At 39.7% G+C, this 22575-nt stretch overlaps 1 protein-coding gene across 2 annotated transcripts; it reads right to left on the reverse strand.

Annotated features, from left to right (window-relative positions):
* Positions 1–504: 504 nt before the first annotated feature.
* Positions 505–13180, reverse strand: LOC128734341 (calpain-B-like). Of its 2 annotated transcripts, XM_053828487.1 has the most exons (6): positions 13042–13180; positions 1799–3316; positions 1551–1586; positions 1072–1438; positions 684–1010; positions 505–618 (listed from the first exon to the last, which is right to left on the reverse strand). In XM_053828487.1, the coding sequence occupies exons 1-6, from the start codon at positions 13165–13167 to the stop codon at positions 533–535; spliced, it is 2460 nt and encodes an 819-aa protein (XP_053684462.1). In that variant the 5' UTR covers positions 13168–13180; the 3' UTR covers positions 505–532. The 2 variants fall into 2 exon arrangements, with proteins under 2 accessions (XP_053684462.1, XP_053684463.1); XM_053828488.1 differs by lacking the exon at positions 1551–1586.
* Between the last annotated feature and the right edge of the window lie 9395 nt (positions 13181–22575).

A 22575-nucleotide genomic window follows, 5' to 3' on the forward strand; every position in this document is an offset into this window, starting at 1 on the left:
ATTTTAAAATTTAACGCTATTGTGTAGTTCGGGATTATTTTTCCAGTTCTTTTCAAAACAAAAATCGTTAGCTGATAAACTGGACAGTATTTAGTGATTATATAGCAGATATTCTTTTCACCGATAAGTAGACTGGTTCATGTTTAGCAATGGAACTTGAATTTCATACTAGCAATCAATAACAAACTGTTGATTTAACTTGAAAAAGTGGTTTATACAACACATCCCATCTTATTCATTCTCGACTTATGGCATGATATACAATACAATAGTTTATTCTGAAAATTTTAATAGGAAGATTGGAAACTCTTTATTATTTTAGTACACGAAAGAGAGAAATTGCAAAATTAATTTGCTGAAAGTGATAAACAAATCTCATTATTTGGCTGCATTTTCATGCACACAAAAGTACAAAAATGTTCTTTTAAGTTTTAAGTGGCAGTCAAAAACTCTGCAGTTAATGGTAAATGAGGAGATTTAATGATTTAAAATTACAAATTAGCCGTAAGACACACTTTAAAATAATGAAAACCTAAGAGTAAATTGTTTTATGGATCCATTCGTCCATATTGAATGAGGCCACGTTCGTGCCATTGACGTCCTTCGCTCGGAAAATGTCTAAAACAAAACAAATGTATGTTACAATTACGTTACCTAAATATATCATTTTCAATCGTCATTACCAATCATGGTTTTAATTTTCACCGCGCAGGTAATGAAATCGTCAAACCAAATTTCCCCCTCCTTCGAGCCGTATCGATGCATTAAGCTGTTGAGAATCTTGTTATTAAGATGATATCCGGCCGACTGCAGTGCCGTTCGCAGCTCGAACGGATTCAAACGGCCGGTACGATTCTGATCGTACAGTTTGAAAACCGCCTTCCACCGAGCGATCTCGGTCAGCAGCTTCTGGAACTCCACGAATCCTAACTTTCCGGATCCGTCTTCGTCCAGCATGGCAACCATCGAGCGGCAGGCGTCCTTCGAAAAGCCTCCACTTGTGGCGACCGCTGAAAAAACATGTGAATTTTTTATGAAAAAATACTTTTGATAGATGCAGTTCTTTCTTACCGGAAAGCAACGGAACTTTTTCCTTTGAAAACACCGCATCCGCGGAAGTGGCTTGCTCAGGCCGGTTATCACCTCCAGCCATGTTGACGTACCAATCCTGCAGGATGGCCAGCAATCCACAACAGACCGGTTCACCTGTGGCAATAGCGGAGGGACTTTTCAAGTGTGTGCCCAGCGGAGCGAACCGATAGCTTCGGGAAAGTCCTTTCGCCGCGATGGCAATGTCATCACGGAAACAATGATCCAGCACCATCTTCAATTCCATCCAGTCCACTTCACCATCTTCTCCGGCTACGTCGATGAATAGTCGCTCCATTGCTTCCCGCTGAGGGTTGGGTTTTGTCGGATCCGGAAGGGTCTGATCGATCTGGGGAAACAATTTATTTGAATGATTAAACTGGTCTAGCTGAAGTGCATAGTAAAAGCATCAACTAAAGTGAATTGCAAATAATAATTTCACACAAACATGAAACACTTACTGCTGCTACTGGACTGCTACTAACACCGGCTGGAACCTTAAAATATTAGCGAAATATACAGCAATGCATAAACATAAATTAGGTGAGATATTAGCGATTTAACTGACTAGTGCAACATTACATCTACCAAACTGCACTAACACTTTGCAGACATTCATTAGAATGAGAATGAAATGGGAGGAAGGCATCTGTCAGGCAGTTAGGAACATAACGTTATGCAGATCAAGTGCAATTTCAAGCAAACTTACCCGAGGGTCCATATCGCAGACGCCAACACATTGGTCATTTTCGCTCATACAGCTGGGGCACTCCGAAAACACCCGAATCAGGAACTCGCCTTCAACGTTCGGGTCGAAAGTGGATGGTATTATCACGTACGTTCCGGGATCCAGTCGGAATCGGCAGGTAACTTCGCGCAGATTGATGAAAGTGGACCTAGCTACGGATGCATTGCGGAGGAAAAATTCCTTTGGCAGAGGCTTATTTACGAGATCAGCTTCGGTTACTCGATATATTATGAACCCTATCGTTAGGCAGTCTATTCCTTTATTGCGTTTCGAACGCCGATGCTTCTGCATCAGTGCAACGATCGCTGTTGCTTTGGCATCATCATCATCTTTGTCCGGATCTTCTAAACTAATCACATACTGAGGATTGTGCCAGAACGTGTCCGGATAATTTCGACAGCCTCCGGCTGTGCTTCCGATCGCCCATTCTCCTTCGAACGATGCTTGCTTCCAAGGGTATTCCCCCTGTTGACGAACGATCGGGCAATTCGGACTAAGATTACAGATCTCAATTCGGTCAAAATGTTTAACGAAATCCTGATACGACATCCAGAATTCTCCATCCACTTCAAAAATCAATCCAATTTCCTTCTTGGTTTCCTCCGGAATAAACCGCCATTCTGGTGACTTATCACTCCACGCCCCATTCCACTCATTTGCATTGCCCCACGGATTTCTTAACCGCAAAAGGGGTATCTTTCCCTTGGTTCTAGGAGTTTCAATATCCACCATCTTAGCCATAGTGATTGAATACGCATGCCCCTTAATTAAACCTTGCGGAGTTTCGGCTTCAAACTTAGTTGGATCTGGTTCCAAACTACAAGCAAACATAGCGTGGTTTCGAAAACCTTTCTCAATAATTTGGAACAAATCTTTCGGAACATCTTTCATATCAAACGTTTCCGTAACACCTCCGGTAAAATCTTCCATTGCTTCACTAGCCGAACCACCTCGTAACGCTTCATAAGAACCAAACAGCTTGGCGTAAGCTTTTTCCAGCAGCGCACTCCAAAACTCATTCTTCTCCGTCGACCTCATATAGACCAAACTCCCATTGATCGTCGGCAACCGGTCATCGATCACAACGTCACACCAGTGACCGAATCTCCAGAAGCGGAAATGAAATATTCCGCCGTAATTCTCCACAAAACTGTTATCGTCGGGAACAATCCGCGAGAACAGCATTGGATTCTGCGTTAAATTGGCGGCAGCCGCCAGCAGCCAACAGTCACCGAGTTCGCCCTGGTTTATGTCGAACCGTGAGTAGCTGTTCTCGAAGAACACCGCCCCTTGGCTGATCTCTTTCGGCCGCAGCCATCGAATGTTCAACCGATAGTCACCGCTGAAGCTCAGCGATGAAGCATTGGCGGGAAACTCGGGATCTTCGAAGAGGGTGCCACCGCGACGGCAGCGGTCACGTAGCTCGTAAAAGTCTTGCGCTTCCGCAGCGCTGCGGGGGTCTTTTTTGAATTGTGGTTGCTGTGGAAGATCAATAGGTAGTTGATTAGTGAATATTTTGCATAGAGGTGTAACCAGCTGCCTGAAATGAATTACGTATTCAACGCTCGACAAGATTCGCAATTTTAATAATTTTATTGTATTACCTATTCTGAATCAAGTATTTCTTCGATAAGAATTAAGATTGTGAATTATATTAGGGTGATCTAAGAATGTTGCTTTGTGCAGAATCTTTATTTTTTCGTTATTCGTAATCAAGATATAGATTGTTGTTTACATTCTTCAAGTTTAATCAAAGTTTTTACGAAAACGGTATGTGAATTAAACCGATGATTTTTATTTGGTAGGTACAACTAGGAGATGCTTTTATAATCATCTCTTCGAATGTCTATCCCTATTCTTGTTTCTAATTCTTGGAAAACAGTTATTGATCTGACATAAATATTAGAATATCTGTAGAATTATTCTCTTTCCTGGTGGACATTATTTCTGCAATTTTATATTACCTCTAAAACCTGGAAATAGGTCACAAATTATTGTTATTAAATTTGAAGATTTTCCCCGCCGCCTGTGACTTGACTTAGATATCGCGCTGATATCAAGAGTTTTGCGATGTTCTGCTGTCTAATATTCAAAAATTTAAAAATGCGTGCTAAACATAGCATAACGCGGATTAATAGTTTCGGCAAACGGTTGCGTGGGTTACTTTGGCACACGGTTCTCCGACCGTTTGCTGAGCTTCAACTGGCAGAACTCGTGAAATATAGCGCAAGATAACTTTTCTTCACAAGGATATTAAATTTCACAGCGTTTACTGTCAACTAAAAATGTCATAAACAAAATCCAGCCAAATCTGATCTGTCTTCTTTAGATACAATTATGAATCAACATTAGAAAGGAAAGTCAAGTCAAGCGAGTCCAAACTTTGCTCTCTTCTATACTGAGAAAACTGAATTTAAATACAATGTTTAAGTTTGATTTAGGTTTTTTTGCAAAGGTGAACCAAAAACATGCGTTTTTACCAAAAAACAAACCATCATGCCAACAAGTTCTTAGTTTTCCGGAAAAAATCTATACCTATAAAGAAGGATTTCTGTCTGTCTGTCTGTAAGTTCCTTATAGAATCGAAAACTACTGAACCAATCGGCATGAAAATATGCATGTAGAGGTTTTTTGGGGCCAGGAAAGGTTTTAGTGATGGTTAGAAACCCCTCCCCCCACTAAGAGGGGGGGCTCCCATACAAATGAAACACAAATTTCTGCATAACTCGACAACTAATCAAGCAAATACAACAAAATTTGGCATGTGGGTGTTTTCGGTGACAAGAATTTATTCTATGGTAAATTGAGACCCCTCCCCTCTTTATAAGGGGAATTATAACTCCTCTCCCCTTTAAGAGGGGGGGTTTCCATACAAATTTCCTCATAACTCGAGAACTAATCAAGCAAATGGAACCAAATTTGGCATGTGAAGGTTTTCGAGGGCAAGAATATTTTCTATAGTAAATTAGGACCCCTCCCCACTTTAAGAGGGGGGGCTCATGTACCAAAGAAACACAATTTTCCTCATAACTCGAGAACTAATCAAGCAAATGGAACCAAATTTGACAAGTGGGTGTTTTTGGAGACAAAAATTTTTTCTAGGATGAACTGGGACCCCTCCTCACTTTAGGAGGGGGGCTCCTATAGAAATGAAATACAAATTTCCTCATAACTCGAGAGCTAATCAAGCAAATGAAACCAAATTTGGCATGTGAAAGTTTTCGAGGGCAAGAATATTTTCTATGGTGAATTAGGACCCCTCCCAACTTTAAGAGGGGGGCTTCTATACAAACGAAATACAAATTTCCTCATAACTCGAGAACTAATCAAGCAAATGGAACCAAATTTGGCACGTTGGTGTTTTTGGAGACAAATTTTTTTTCTATGATGAATTGGGACCCCTACCCACTTTAAGAGGGGGGGCTCCTATACAAATGAAATTCAAATTTCCTCAAAACTCGAGAACTAATCAAGCAAATAGAACCAAATTTGGCATGTGGAGGTTTCTGGAGGCAAAAATATTTTCTATGGTGAATTAGGATCCCTCCCAACTTTAAGAGGGGGTGCTTCTACACAAATAAAATACAAATTTCCTCATAATTCGAGAACTAATCAAGCAAATGGAACCATATTTGGCATGTGGGTGTTTTTGGATGTAACCATTTTTTCTATGATGAATTAGGACCCCTTACCTTTTTAAGAGGGGGGCTCTCATACAAACGAAATACAAATTTCCTCATAACTCTAGAACTAATCAAGCAAATGGAACCAAATTTATCATGTGGGTGTTTTTGTAGGCAAAAATATTTTCTATGGTATATTTTCTATGGATTTCCCCACTTTAAGAGGGGGTGGGCTCCTATATAAATGAAAAACAAATTTCCTCATAACTCGAGAACTAATCAACCAAATGGAACCAAATTTGACATGTAAGTGGTTTTGGAGGCAAGATTTTTTTCTATGGTGAATTGAGACCCCTCTCTTCTTTAGAAAGCGAGTTATGACCCATCTCCCCTTTAAGAGGGTGGGCTTCCATACAAATGAAATGCAAATTTCCTCTTATTTCGAGAACTAATCAAGTAAATGGAACCAAATTTGGCATGTGGGGCTTTTAGGGGGCAGAAATTTTTTCTATGGTGAATTAAGACCCCTCACCTGTTTAGGAGGGGGGGCTCCTATACAAATGAAATTCAAATTTCCTTATAACTTGAGAACTAATCAAGCAAATGGAACCAAATTTGGCATGTGGGAGATTTTGGAGTCTTGAATTTATCTTATGAAAGAGACCTCTCACCCCTGTGGTAGGGAGATATGGACTCTCATACAAATAAAACAGAAATTTTTGCGAAACTCAAAAACTAATCGAACTTGAGAAATTCGAGACTCTTCTATAAAACATTCGTCAATAACAAAACCACAAAAACTATCTATAGTCACACTAGATCATTCAGGACGAGACGACCGCGAGTGTTGCCGACGACCCGCCGTTCGGAAGCGCCGCCCACTGGGGGGAGGCAACTCCTCGCAGAAATCACTACAGTCTAGGTTTATTTGTTTTCCTAGGTCTACCTGGGTTTCCTGGAACGAACGACAGCGAGTAAGGAGAGGATCGCAAAATGGTACTTTCCACAAAAAAATTTTCCGTGAAATGGTACATTCCGCCTAAGGTTTTTCGCAAAATGATATTCGGCGAAATGTTGTACAATCATGGCGAATATGGCGAGGAAAAATGGCAAATTTGTATATTAAACTACCCATTCCTGGTAACTAATAAGCATTAACATAAGCAGCAAATCAGCGTGGCATTTTATACTGCACGTTGTTGTATATTAGCTTTTTGACTGCATAGGTGTTGTAAATTGGCATCCAAAATTGTATTCAAATTCTTCGTGTCGGTAATTAGCTGTAAATTAGCATTGTCAGCACTATAAGAAGGTTATCAGTAAAGTAGCTGTATATTTTGCCAAAATAGCATTCAAGCAAAATAGCATTTAAGTAGCATTTGAATAGCATTGGTGATGCTTATTGGTTACTTGGGATGCTTTCATAGTTACGTAACTGCCAAAATGAATCATCTAAGGTCGAACTCCTCAGAAACTTGCAAAACTCGAGATTGTGACAAAGATCATCCGAGATTCATGATTTATGTACAACACAGTTTCATTTGTGGCAATACGAAGTTTATCGGGTCAGCTAGTGTAAAATAAAATTAGATAAGTAGTGCAAAATTACAAGAAATTGCATCATAATATCAGTGTTGTGGTACGGATCGTTATCGTCCCGACTTTGTTTATTAAGGATTATTTTGTTTATTTAGTTCTTATGGAAGTAGATCCGCAAGCATGACGAGAAGTGTTTTATGATCGATCCATCTCACACGTAGGGTCTTATCAGGTAGGGTATAGATAAACAAAAGAAAAGGAAGCAGAATGCACAGGGAGATAAGGATAAAATAAATTCCCGACCAACAGTTGAAAAGGGCCCAAGTCGAAAGTGTAAACAAACCGGGTGAGGGTTTATTTTCCTAGTCTAGCCCAGCAAGGACATAACTCTCACGACGTATATTACTTTCAACAGAGTCCACTTTGAAAATTTCGGTGATCGTCAAGGGTACCCAGCGGGGATGATAAACAAATTCAAATATTTGAAGACCTCTCTTGACTAACCTTTTAAACTCAATCTTGCAGCACAAGTTTTATTACTTTGTATTTTATTTGCCTCTAATATTGTTTGTCTCCACATGAAGAGAAAATAGATATAATAAAGCCGGTATTTATTGAGTTTTATCTGAAAACCCTAATCTGTCCCAGCATACACGGCCTCCCCTGCGATTATTGCGTTGAGAAATTATAGTGTTCTACATTAAATTTCTACAGAAGGTGATGCACATACTGACGTTATCAGTTTTTCGTCATTTAGAACATGTATGCTAAAACTGATTGATGTTTGAGCAGTTTGATATTATTGTCAAAAACGAACATTTTTGTTGTCAAAATCAGTTCGTACCAAAACCGAAAATCCACTGAACATGGATCGAAAGTAGATCCTGGACACTACGGAAGAAAACAATCGTTTTTGAGTCCCGGTACCACCAATAGCGGATATTTCGAAGTACCTAAACTGACATAAATTAAAGCAAAATATCCATTCCACAGCTCGTCGTTAAAAATTTTATTATAGGGTATGTTGCTACTTCGTCGTAATTGCCTATTCCCGTCCTATCCAACACAAATTATTAAAAATATTAGCATTTTTATAACACACAATGCAAAACTAGTTATTCCCTAATATTTGAGTTTGTTGTCTATCACACGCGATCAATCAAAGTGAGCTGAGATCTATTTAAATGCTTTTTATAATTAAAGAAGTCCTGCTAGCCAAATTTCCTACGTTTTTTCGTGCGACGAAGAAGAAAATGTCGACTAATCGTTTTGATTTCCGTCATTCATAAATGAAAATAACTCACGCAAGACATTGTCGTTATTCTACAGCCAGGAAAACTTGCCTGACCTGCAGAAATTCTGCAGAACAACATTTGTCATGCCGTCCTACACAAAAACATACGCGTTGGCTTCGTAAACATTGGTGTAATTTTTAGTTCGGATGATGAAAAATTTTGATGGACGGTTTTTAAAACGGTACGACGAATTTAAGAAAGAAAGTCAGTTGCGTAATTTGAATGAAATACTTTAATAATCACTTTTCAGTGATTTCAAAGTTCACGGATCGAAAGGTAAGTGTGTTTTAGTCAAATCAGCACGAGAACTTTTGGAGTATTCATTAAATTCATCCAACAAATTATGAAAATTGGAATGGTTTTACCTACTACGACGGGAATTAGAAATAAACCCTATGATGATTATATGGCCCATTCTTACTGAGCGAGAATGAAACTGATAACTTTGAGGCAGTCAGTCAAGCAGGTTTATATTCTTATTTCGTCTGCTACTGATTCCACGCCGTTTCGAAATCAAATAACTACGTCAAAGCTGGTGCCAAATTTCTACTGAACCACATTCTAATCCGGTTGTTTTAAAACTACCTGCTTTAAAGTTCGAATAAGCTTTCAATGAAATAGAGCCAAAAGTCGTAATAATTGTTGACATCGGAAACGTAAAGATCAACCGTAACAATCGGCTTTTTTCTATCGCAGGAATCGGTACTCTTCAGTTAGTAGAACAGACTGGTAGGCTGATCGACACTAACGTGATAGTATGGTGAGCAATGTTGCTTTTATGTTTGTTTTTCTCCCAAAAATCGTTGTTTTTGTGTACATAATGGGTACTTTAGAGAGTTAAACTCGTTAAACTGCAAGCAATCTGCTAATATAAAAAATACAGCAATACAGTAGGGTATTGTCGTTATCGTCGGGCCATTGTTATGGTCGGGCCATCACGATTTTACAGTTTTAGTAACTCATGATATCTATGATACAACCACTGTAAAACTTCTTACTGTAATAGCTAACTTTTCACAATATTGTGAGTTTCAATCGTGTATTCAAAACACCCGTACTGAATTCGGTGACTAAATCTTACAAAAAAAGTTTTCCAGCCGCAATGAACTTTTCTTCAAGGAATGATTCATGAAATGCAATTATCTAGATAAATTTTGAAAATGAATGAAGTGTGTTGTGCTGCACACGAAGACTATAGAAAAATCTCCTCCAGTAAGGTGTTTGGGAAGGCTAAGGTAAAATACTAGAAAAGCGCTATTTGTAAAGGTCGGGCCACTTGAGTAGTCACGGTTAGGCCACCATAATTTTAAGCGCAGAAGCGCAATAATCGCTAGAAAATATCAGTCACGTAAAATGTGATGAAATAAAGCAAAATTTATACGATAAAAACCTAGATTTTTGTTGTTTTTTTCATTGTAGTTGAACATTTTGGAAAAGGCGATTGTAGCAATATTAATTTTACAAGATCGCTAAAATTTCGCAAAAATGCAATAAAAAATAGAGTATTCGTACCTATATGAGCCGTTGTTGAAGGAATTCATTCTTTTCATGTCTCTATATAGAATTTCAATACGTATGTCTTAGATTTTCTGCGGTGGCCCAACCTGTACAACATGGCCCGACTATGACAACATTTTTTGTCTTCACGTAAATACCTATAACTTTTTTATTTTTCAAGCAATCAGTTCAAAACTTACCGGAGATATACCTTATTGTTAGACCTTTGCAACGATGTATTTAAATTTCCAAAATTCCTTTTGGGTATGGGCGAATTCCAAAACGTGGCTCAACCACGACGACACTCCCCTAATAATTATAATTTTTTGCCCCTTACTCACGTTACGAAAATATTGGTTGATAGTGCGAGGCGCAGGGGGGAGGAATAACTTTAAGAAAATATTTGTGTAGACCCAATTAGTAATTTAAAAAAATTATAAATGTTGATGTAGAAAATCAGATAATTCCTCTAGATAGATCAATTCGTCTCATTACAGACATTTAGAGAGTTGCTAATTTAGATTTAAACCAAGTCGGAGAAAATCGATTCAAAAATTTATCTTTTTTCTCATTGCCTGGCGTGGGTTTGCACAATAAAAAGTTGATTACTAACAAACCGGCTATGTATGTTTTGTGTAATATCGATCTGGACTAAAATTTAAAATAGCACCGGAAATAAATTTCGTCAGCATCATATGAGAATTACGACATGATGCTGAAATTCATTCTCTCTGGTTGCCTATGCGCCATTGGCGTAGCTAGGAAATTTCCCTGGAGGGGGCCTAGGGGGTGCCTTCCAAAAAATTTTTGATTATGATCTTGTTACTCTGACTGTCACCGATAGCACAAGGTTTTGTAGGGAAATACCAGGTGGGCTTGATGAGGGTCCGCGCAATTACCAAAAATGTCGGGAGTACAACCAGCTATAGAAGATAATGCACGAACACGGTTTTCCGAATAAACTGACGCAACTGAGCAGACCTACATTGGAGAGAGTGTTGTGTTTCGTGTGCATCTCGGAGATACTTTCGAGTTACTTTGAGACGCGGCGAAAGTTGGGACAAGGTGACGGCTTATTTTGCATGCGATTTTTTGCGATGTTGAATACGCACTTGAAGGGGTGATTCGAAGAAATCGGAATCTAGGACGAGTGTTCTAAACATAAATGCGGCCAAGACCAAATACTCACAGGAAACAAACGCGTGTCTCTCGCGGACGGTAACTGTTAATGGCGACGATCTAGAAGTGGCAGATGGGTACGTGTATTTGGGATTGCTGGTGCACACGGACAACAACACTAGTAAGGGGATCTAGTTGGGTAATTAAGCGGGAAAATAGGCTTCCTTTGCCCTTCGCAAAAGCTAGGCATACGCTATGTTCGAGCGGAAGGTACTGCGGGTAATATTTGGCGGAGTACAAACTGTAAGTGGAGAAAAATGGCTCGACCAGGACGAAAGTGATTTGCGACTTCTGTGACTGGGAAATTTGTGACGAGTAACCCAAGATGTAATTGAATGGAGACGAATGCTTGAAACAGCATGAGCCGGGGTGGCTACTAAGCTACTGACGACGACGACAACTACGCTTTTGCGATGCCTAGTGAAAAAGAAAATATCTACACAGCGGGAACATATAGACTGTGCTTTTCCCGGTTTCCAATTCCAATGAGGAAAATTACTGGAGGGGGCCTGCAGAATTCTGGAGGGGGCCTGGTACCCCAGGCACCCCCTCTAGCTACGCCAATGCTATGCGCACAGGCACAATCGATGAATATGAAAAAAAAACTGTGGCATGGCAATAACGAAGCTCCCGAGAAGAAAGTTAGTTACACAGTGGAACCTCAAGGTTGGAATTTCGCAAAAATTCTCATTACACGACAACGAAGCTAGTAGATTGTTACTCATCGGCAACATTTAGACGCGGGCAGTAATTTCTCACCAATTTATGACTGTGGTGCCTTTGTTGATAAACGGGCGGTTTGCTCTTATCACTGATGAACGATTTACGAATTTGTGCTGTTTGCTTACGATATCACACGTTTGGCCCCCATTTGCAATGCATTAATAGTAATATTTTGCAGCTGACTTATCATTATGTATACAGTAATTCCATGAACAAAATTAAACGAATATTTTAGGCAAAAGAAATGCATATTTATGGCATGTCCTTGTCAAAAATAATGTTTTTTCTTTAAAAAGAAATATATTTTAAACACTAAAAATTGTACACTTCTCCATTTTTTGTATGTTACAGAAAAATCCTCTGCTTTTCAGAAAATTATAAGAAAAAATCGGAGTCCAACACTTTTCTAAAAAACACATTAAAATATCTTTCATTTGGTATCAAAATCACTCAAATCGGTTCAGTGGTTCAAAAACTATGAATCTTTAAAGAAAGAAAGGTAAGAACCACCAAATTTCTTGTAAAGGAATAAGTAGGGTAGACGCACCATTAGTGGTGGTAGTACCAGTAGTGGTGGAAACTTGAATTATTCCTTTATTTTTGCAGATTTTGGTACAAGTTTGATAAGTATCGAACTACCGGTAACAGTATTATTTGAAATATATCAAACTTGTACCAAAATCTGCAAAAATGATGGAATAATTCGAGTTTCCACCACTACTGGTACTACCACCACTAATGGTGCGTCTACCCTAGATAAATATGAACAAAATCAGAGTACTTTGATTTTTTCTATGTCTTTTGTGGATTTTCTGAATATAGAACCATTTTCAAAACAATCCGGATTTTTCTCGTACTGCTCGTCTCGTACTGGAACTGCCGGAGGCAGACATCGTTTGTTCGCATGTCCACATCATATCAACAGGTAGCGAGAGAAGCCGCCACGGTGTCTGAAATCTTCTTGCTCGTTTTACCCTTGACAATGAATTCTCATCGCCCCATCATCGATGCGTCGACGTCCAAAACACTATTAATAATTTTAACGCTGTGTTACTCTTCTTCAAATTACTGGCTTTTGTTGCCAAATTCCCCAGCACAAATCATTCGTTTTCCTTTCATTTAGATTGAGATTAGACGGACACTCGCTTTTCGCACTGTGACAGACAGTTCACATTCGTTTTCACTCACGTCGTCGTCGTCGTGGTTGTAACCGAAAATAATGTGTCGCACTTCTGTTGGCTAACTATTTCTAAAATTATCCGTTGTATTAGAGCACACAAAGTCTTGTCGAGCTTCGATTAAAATCCTTTATCATTCGTTCTTTTTTTCCTAGAACCATATCTCTTACCCCATCTCGACCGAACGTAACGGGCATAAAGCGCGTTCTGGACTGGTGCAACCGTTTCGGACCACTGGTGTTATCATTGAATTCCTTAACCAAGGATTCGATTGTTGTACGCACTGATAGCGGCATGATGATTGATTAGCACTTAGTTAGGATCACACACGATCCGCACAACCCGATCGCGATAGACGACACAGCGTCCTGGCGAGCTGCTAGTACGAACGCGTGCTACAGATTCAACGGCCACTGACGGACTAACGAGCTGTTTGCTGTGGTCTGTGGACGAGAGCTGAGAGCTTAGACGATATGCTCCACTCCACATCGGAAGCAAAAGTTAATCCAATGTTGTTGTTATTATTTATATTTTGCCAAAATAAAACCACGATGAGCGCGAGAGTTAAACCGGCATTGCCGATTGGCACTGTATTTGCACATGATTCGTCGGTGCGGTGCTGTTATTTGTCAATGAATGACCGGAACGGAGAGTGGAATTGTGGATCAAACCGGTACATTGGCGACGTGCTCGATCGATCCATGCCGCTCGCTCGGTAGGAAACTCCAAGTCTGGTGGGTAATAGTAAATACGTCACAAAGCGCTTGGCTCGGGGGTTCGGCTTAGGCTGGGACGGACGATGATTCGTTCGTGTTTGATACGCACGTAAAGGCGCACACATATGGTATTCCCACAAGAAGGCCGTCCAATCCATCAAACTCATTGGCGGTAATTGTTCGGCTTTGTAAACCAATACAAGTTAATCCTAGATTACTTGGTGAATCATGTAATAAGAACAATAAATCGCGAATCTATTTTAATCAGCAACTTCGATTACAGAGAAAATTGATTATCGTTAACTGATAAGTGCAATCAGCGATAAAAGCAAAACAAACAGCTCTATCGAAAATTGTTTTTTTAACAGCCTGTTTGTCATAATTTTTTCGCAAATCTCGATCTCAATCGATTCTATAGATCTTGAAATGAAATATTGCTAGGTTAAATACATAAATTAATTTTGAATATTTCTTATTGAAATATTCATCAGTCCAATCATTTTCTTATGTTAGTACCGCAAAACATAATTTTCACTCGGTTTGTTTGCATTTCGTGTATTGGCTTTTTCCAATGTTGATTGAGATATAATTCCAATTCCTCTTTTCAAAAATATCTGTTCATCTGTTTAGATAAAGGATGTTACGATCAAAATTTGGTCAGACAGAATACGTATAAATTGATTAAATTTTTCATTTAAAAAAATTATAAAGTCCGATTAGTATAAAATACTGAAAAAATGTTCAGTCATGTTTTCGGTTGAACGAATCCGAATTACCATGCTTATTGTTTAACTCCTGCCATCAGATTTTGCACAACCATCAATCTCGTCCACTTTGTTCGCCTCAGAACGCTATCTTGACTGCTTCTCACATCCAACTGTTTTTCTTCAGGTCGACGATGATGACCCTGGACCCAATACATTTGATTGGGCGATGGTTTGGTGTATATGGAGGGTTCTTGTCCTTGGGTACTAGCTGGCACGTAGTTGGCAGCGCACCACTCCATGGTCTTTGATCCGTAATGGTAGCATGCCCAATCTGGCCAAAACAGCACGGAACTACTGCGTTACTGCAGGAAAGCCAGCTACAGTGTTAAGCACCAGTATTGTAATCTTTTGCTGCGCAAATTACTCATGACATTCAGATAAAAATTTATTTAAACGGTTAAAACACTTTACAATTTACTAATTCAAATATAAACTACGACAGTTAATTTGAAATTAGCGATTAAAGAAATTATCGATTGGTACGCTCTGATGGATTCCCGACTATCGACAGTCGTTCCCCGAACACTTTTATGACGTTTGTGACAGTTGACTTGGCCTTTTATAACGATTTTGCTAACTCGACGTGCGAGTAGTTCTCGATGTTCGAGCAAAATTTTAAGCTGTGGCTTCTTTTGCTTGGTTGGATTTGATTCAAGTTGACTGACGAAATAAAACGATCGAAAATAAGTATGTCTGTAGATCACATATCTGAACGGCCTAGGGTACGCAACCTCGCTAACAGGGAAGTGGACACAGTGGCTCCCGCCCGTCTTAAGATGGCAACCCCGTCAGCGGGATAAGGACCTTAGGTTAACAGCCTCCTGTACCGGAAAACCAAACGCTAGTGAAAATGGAAGAAGAAGAAATCTATCTGGATAATTGACAACGACCTTTAGCATGAAAACACGGAAACGAATCATGGAACAGGGAACATACTGACCCTTGTTCAGCAGGGCAAGCTGACTCAACTGGTGGAACGAGGTCCGCTGGCCGGGTACTGGCGAACACAAGACATCATCTGTGCAAGTCTTGCTCTGGCATACGAGGTGAAAATGCTACTCGAGAAAGAGGAGTTGTATTCCTACTGAGCCCAATGCCACATGCGGCCCTGATGAAGTGGGAACCGACAAACGAAAGAATAATCGTTTCCAGATTTTGAACACAGGGAAGAAACCTTACAGCAATCCAGTGCTATGCGCCAACAGATGCTACCGACCTGCAGGGCTGCAGGAGAAAGAGAGTTTCTACAGCCAGCTGAACAGCGTGGTTGAGAGAATCCCGAACGGGGACATCCAAGTCCATTCGGGCGACTTCAACGCGAAGATTGGCTCAAACAACGCGGACCGTGAACGAATCATGGGATGCCATGGCTTAGGAGAAGTTAGCGAAAACGGGGGAGACATTACAACACGTTGTGCCGAAAAAAATAAGTTTTTTTGGATAATTAAGATAATATATGAGATTGATAGTATTTAGGTTTATAGCAAACATTTATAAAAGGTTCATGTCTTGGCTGATTATGAGATTACTACCCAAAGGGTAGTCTGGCTTCTGGCTACTGTGAGTCCTGGCTACTGTATAAGGCGGCAGAGATATGTTCCTGTACTAAACGTACAAAATCTCGCGATTTAGATCGGTAGTTTTAAGCGGCCATATTTTTAATTTATTTAATTTTCAAAAGATTATCCGCAAACAATTGAAAGGCAAGCCGCTTAAAAGCAAGCGAATGAGCTTAAAGCGGACATTTTAGTAACGGATGGGCTGGAATAAAGAAGTTGAATCGGTGAAAAGATTCACATTATTAATAATTTAATTGTTCAGAAGAATTGAACTAGTGCCTTTATAGTTAATCAAAAAGGTGTGTAAAGTGTAAATTTATTTAATTGTTTATTAGATAGCTAATTATAGTGTTTTATAGCTATATGGTTCGGTGTGTTATCGGGCAGCATTTCTGTTTGCGTTTGCCGTATTGTGAATACGGTTTTGTAGTAGTTTTCGTCCGTCCGTTGAGTCTGCAGTTGAGCCGTGCGAGTCGTCCCTGGAGAGTTCTCAAACTAATAGTCGGGCAAACACACGACCGGTGGTCTCCTGTATTCGGGAGTGGCGCAAAAGCCACCGTGTTAACCGTAAAACTTTCTCTCGATCTCGCAGCGGTTACACTGTTTTTACAGAATTTTGTAGTAATAACGACATGGTCATTGGTGGATCGTTCTTCCCCCATAGACCAGTACATAAAGTCACGTGGATTTCCCGCGACGGCCGAACAGAAAACCAAATCGACCACATCTGCATCAGCCGAAAATGACGAAGGAGCCTTCTTGATGTACGCAACAAACGCAGCGCTGATATCGCATCCGACCATCATGATCTTGTTACCGCTGAAATACGTTTGCTCGTCGCACGTGCCCAACGGACGGGAGGAGAAAGTTGGGGGCCGCTACTATGTCCGCCGATTAGAGAATCCTGAGGTGAAAAGGGCCTTTGTCGAACAACTTGAATCCCGAGCCTTGGAGTTGCCACCTGGTGGAACTGTCGAAGAGCAATGGACCGGCATCAAGTCAAGGACGCCTTCATCACGACCAGTTTTGAAACCCTCGGCAACCCGCGTAGCAGGCGGAGGGGGAATGGATTTCGGATGAAACTTGGAGGAAGATCGACGAGTGGAGAGAGGCGAAAGCCGGCGTTGAGCGAGCGCGAACCAGGTCGGCTAAGACAACTGCCCGTCAACGATACGCCGAACTGGAGAGGGCTGTTAAACGTGCTTGTAGGCGGGACATGAAAACCTGGACTAACTCTCTAGACGAACAAGGAGAAACCGTCGCCGCCAATGGTGGTATCGGTTTTTTGTACGATATTCCGGCTTAGTGGTGCCAGGATGAATACAAAGATGCCGCTAAAGGACAGAGTTCGTCAATTACTGACTGACCGTACAGAACAGCTTAAGCGATGGACCGAACATTTTGACCAAATCTTCCGAGTTTTAAATGTCAGAGACCAACAAAACCAGCAGCGTATGACGCCTACAGTTCGTCGAATTTTTGCGTCAACTCGGAGGCGCCACCGCTGAAATTGTAACAGCCATCAAGAGTATGAAATCCAATAGAGCGCCAGAGATAGACTGTATTTCAGCCGAAATGCTCAAAGCTGACCCATCTTTGTCAGCCAAGATGATGCATCAGCTTTTCAACAATATATGGGAAACCGCAACTTTTCCGGTGGACAGGATGCAGGGCATATTGGTCAAAGTCTCTAAAGGCCCCCATACACGTACGCATATGTTGGGTTGGAAATGAACAAAATGTTGGAGGTTCATTCCGGTCGAGCGGCGAGCCGAACATTTTCTTCTGTCAGCTTGGTTCGTGGCACTCACACACCGGCGAGCGTGTTGGACGAGCATGAATTCACCAACATTTTCGGCCAACATGTGCGTACGTGTATGGGGACCTTAAGAAAGGAGACCTAACTGAATGCGGTAACAGGCATGGCATTACGTTGCTTTGTATTACTCCCAAAGTACTATGTAAGGTATTCCTCAACCGGATCCAGGAGAAGATCGACGCTACTCTCCGGGGGCAGCAAGCTGGATTCCGTGCTGGCCGATCATGTGCAGATCATATCACAATGCTCCGCATTATATTGGAGCAGATCAATGAATTCCAGGACTCTCCAGGGTTCCCAGAGTCCCCCAAACATGTCCATATATGACCAAACTTGACCCAAGATAGCAGCTTTGGCTTCCATTGACCTAGCTATTGAATTCTAGTGTGATTTAGGGTGCCGCACGATAAGTTTCTGTTCATGGATGAAACTGGTCACTTATCTGGGAGTTCCCTGAACTTGTCCAGATATAACCAACGTGGTGCTAGGTAGTTGATCTGACTTCGATGGATCTAGTTTTTAAATTCTGGCGTTTTTTGAGGTGTCGTATGATAAGTTTTTGTTCATGTTCGATACTGGTCATTTCCCACAGTGATAACTTAATCCGGAACATTTGCGGTCAGTCTCAATACAGCGCAAAACTCCTAAAATGGTCGCCAATGGGCATATGTTGCATAAAACATCAATACCGGCTGTGACTTACGTTCATTTTGGAAGTGTCATTGAAGATTTTTATTTACTTTATTTGAGCAATCTGCTCTTTAAAACTTCAAGAGGGTGTAACTCAAAATTTCGTTGAACATTTTTTTTTAATTTGGCTCAGAGGCGTGTAGGATGGCAATACAAACCAATTTTATTTTTTAATAACGGTATTTTGAACACAGTGCATCAGTCTATTAAGAAATTTGATGAAAAAATGCGATCCTGGCAAAATTAATTGAAAGTTACTAAGTACATTGCTTTTTTAGTTTGGAGATTTTCGGATTCGCGAGTACCGATTTTCATAACTTTTAAAGAGCATCGCAACAAGAAATTAGTTTTTTATGCTGAATAATATTAGTCATTGATTGGACGCCATGTTACCAAAGAAAGGGCAATTCTGAATCCACAGACAGACAGACAGACGAGACACTCGCGTTAATTCCATCGTCCATTCAAAAACCACTTATTTTTCAAAAAAGCATGTTTCTCAACATGGCCACACCGCGGCGCCCGAGTGTTGCTTCGAGTTTCCAGTATAAAACCATACAAATGTAAAAAACCTGCAAATGTTAAAAACCTACAGTACAAAACCCTGCCAATGCAAGCTACTCCGCAACATGCATAACAGAGAGCGCTAGTGTGCAAGCAAAACGTGTCCTCTGTAGGACGATGGTTTTTGAAGAATTTTCTTCTATGTGTCATGTCAGTTCGTCAGTGCTGAATCTGACCTAAACATCTTAGGAAGTGCGTCAATTAATTGAATAAATATTGTTTGAATCAATATTTTATACCATTGACTAATTAGCATGCGTATTCTAATAACCTGTTGAGACAATCTTCTTGGCGAAGATGCTTGTGCTAGTCGACAATTTAGTATGTATATTCGAACATGTGCGGAGGTATATACATATACAACATCTTATTACCGCGGGAGTTCATTTTCCTACTAATTTGGAGACCATATACGTACAATTTATTTAACAATTTATTTTAAATGCAGCTGGCAAAAGCCACATAATCGTTTTCAGTCATCCATGTGATTAAATGTGGTATAAATTAAACATCACATCGTTTGGCATATTTGCGACGTCACATGCAGTGATTCCGACATTCAATCAGTATAAAGGTAAGCTAAACCAGGTAACCAAAAAGCATTACCTATGCAATTTAAATACAAGTCAATAGCCATTTAAAGGACGAACACAAAATCATTGTTACACAGTAAATTTTCTACCAATTCTTTTGTATTTTTTGACGTAGGACTACGTCTTTCAGGAAGGTAGCTGGTATAGGGGATCTTTCCAGAAAATCGAAAAATGCGAGCGTCACGAAAAATGAAAGATTTTGAGCGCTGATAGCTTTAGCGGTTTTTCGAGCAATATTCAATATTTTTGCACAAATCGATCGGAAAATCTTCTACGCATCCACACCAATAATGAATCCTATTGATTTCAAAGTACGTACTATTGAAAAATTGAAAATAAAGAAGCATTGTCCAACTGGAAATCCTCGCTTCGTGATTGCTTGGAAGATTCTTTACGATGATCTAAACCTATATCAATTTGATATCTGTGCTTGGGAAGTAACTCAAATCAAATGAAAAGGTTCCTAGTCTTAACAAGATTTCTTAACATCACGATTAAACCTAGACCATTTTGATGTCCTTGCTTGGGAAGTACGCCAGAAAGAGTGATAAAACCCCTTCGTGCCGACAAATTTCTCACGAACGCGATTAAAGTTAATACAATTTGATGTCTGTGTCAGGGAAGTGTGCCAGAAAAAATGACTAAAGTCCATTGCCCCAACAGATTGCAAATGCTTTACGGCGAGACGATTAAACGGTGATTATCGGCGGATTTAATATCTGTTGAAAAAGTGCGGTACAGCTGTAATGTTCGGTTACAATATGATTCTGTATCGATACGCATGTTTGCCGTTGCATTGGAAGTGTGGTGAAAAAATGTGCTTAAATAGGATTGAATTGGTAAAATCCATTCAACGTGGAGGAACCATTGGTAATAAAAACAATCTTTAATTTCTGTAACGTAGCAGCAAAGCAATTTGTGTTCTTGATTTTGTTAAATTGTTTCCATATGCACATAGAAATAACTCTGAAATCTATTGAGGATTGAACGTTTACAATGTTACTACTTTGATAAATGTTACATACAATACATGCATATAGCATGTATATGCATGACGAATCGAATGATACATGCAAGTATACGTGCTGCCATCACTACAAAGAGATTTACGTAGTCCTGCGTCACCTACATATGCGGGCGTGTCTTGTACAAAAGCTCTCTGATTATTTAATGTTTATTTTAATGCGATTTTAACCAGTTGGTCATTCACCACGCATACCGTTTTGTATTTATTGGATTAAAAACCAATTGTTTTTCAATGGTTCATGGTTAATTCTTAACGAAAAATTATGAAAACTATTTCAGTGTGGATTCAGTAATTGAGCAAAAGCATCAAAACTGTGCAAAATATCAAGAAACGCCATAACATCAGAACCTACAAGAGACAACGAGCACATAACAGGACACACTGCACAGCAAATTTCCTCGAAGAAAAGGTCACGGATCTACGGTATATTTTCTCCTGGAAAAGTCCGATCGATGTGTTTTGCTGGATGATGAAACGTACATCAAATTGGACACAAGTACACTTCTGGGTCCCCAATGTTTTAACACTGTACAAAGGACAAGCGTTCCTGATGAGTTACGATATATCAGAAAAATTCAGAAGCAGAACAGAAAAGTTTGAAAAGAAGGTTTTGGTATGGCAAGTAATATGCTCGTGGGGATTGAAAAGTTCGTCGTATTTCACAACGGGCATAATTAACTGCCAGGACTATAGGAAAGAGTGCATTAAATTTTGCAATTTTGTACATATGCAACGCAAATTTATGAATTACTTCGAAAATAAACAGTTTCCTACTAATAATAGGTGTCCACTTTATAAAATGAATAGTCTTTAATGGTAGTTAACAAGCTGCAGAGAACGTTCGCTTAATGATCTTGGTATGATTTTTCCTCCTTTGTGTTTACGGATCCGTGATATTGATTTTTTGGTCGAATTGTAATCGAATAATTTTTCCATGTAAAAAGCAAACTTTGGAAGTCAGTTTGAGATTGAGCCATTCGAAAAACATAAAATTCTCGTATGTGTCCTATGGCTATCCTCGTCGCAAGACCTATGGCAGTCAAATAGTCCTTTTAAACTTCAAAGTTCAAACAAAATAGTCAACTTCTGTCCTAAACTATAAAAATGAAATTAAATATATTAGTATATCAACGCAAGGGAAAACACTGACAAGTGAAACACTGTTTAGACGCCAGTCAAAACGTGAAAATAAATCAACCGTATAAGTACCACTGGGAAAACACCGCCCCGGCAAAGTGTAGGACGGGTTTTATTTGCATTTTTACTAGCTCAACCGACAAACAAAGGACACATATATTTTCTTTTTCTAGACCGGGTGCGACAATATGTTAAATATTTAGCATCTTCCACCCGGCAGCATGGGACAGATAACTGATTCGCACTATTCGAAACTGACATTTGAAGCTGCAGAGAAAAGATGAAACGGCAACAACTTCGGTGATCAAGGTCATTTTCGGTTGTTAAATAAACGTGAGCTCCCGATCTACAATGTGTTGACTATTAATTAGTTTTTTCTAATTAGATCTTGGCGAACATTATGCACGCAGCTAATCTACTCGTATGCAAAGATATACAAAACTTCAGTCAACCATAGCTTATAGGAAGCAGGTGTTAAATAGTGCAAATCGATTGCGCCACAACGCAATAGGAATCTCTACTGTTTAGAACTATATTATTCACCCTTTGCGATAAAAATTGCATGCTTTGAACTGCATGAATGTGTTACTCACAAGGGGTGTTTGAGCACATTTTCAAGAAGATCGATTTGAACAACAAAACAAACCTTTTGTTTGTTTAAAAGTAAAATAGCATCAGAAAGGAGCGTTGTTAGTTTAATTTTTTCCTTTTTCTAAGCGGATCTACAAATGCGTGCGTCACGAAAAGTTGTTAAATTATGAGCGCGAAAAATTCAGCGATTTCCTGATCGTTTAGAACCAATCGACTGGACATTTTTACTCGTCGACTTTAA

The sequence above is a fragment of the Sabethes cyaneus genome, chromosome 2 (genome assembly GCF_943734655.1).
Source record: "Sabethes cyaneus chromosome 2, idSabCyanKW18_F2, whole genome shotgun sequence".
In the NCBI taxonomy this organism is placed as follows: domain Eukaryota; kingdom Metazoa; phylum Arthropoda; class Insecta; order Diptera; family Culicidae; genus Sabethes; species Sabethes cyaneus.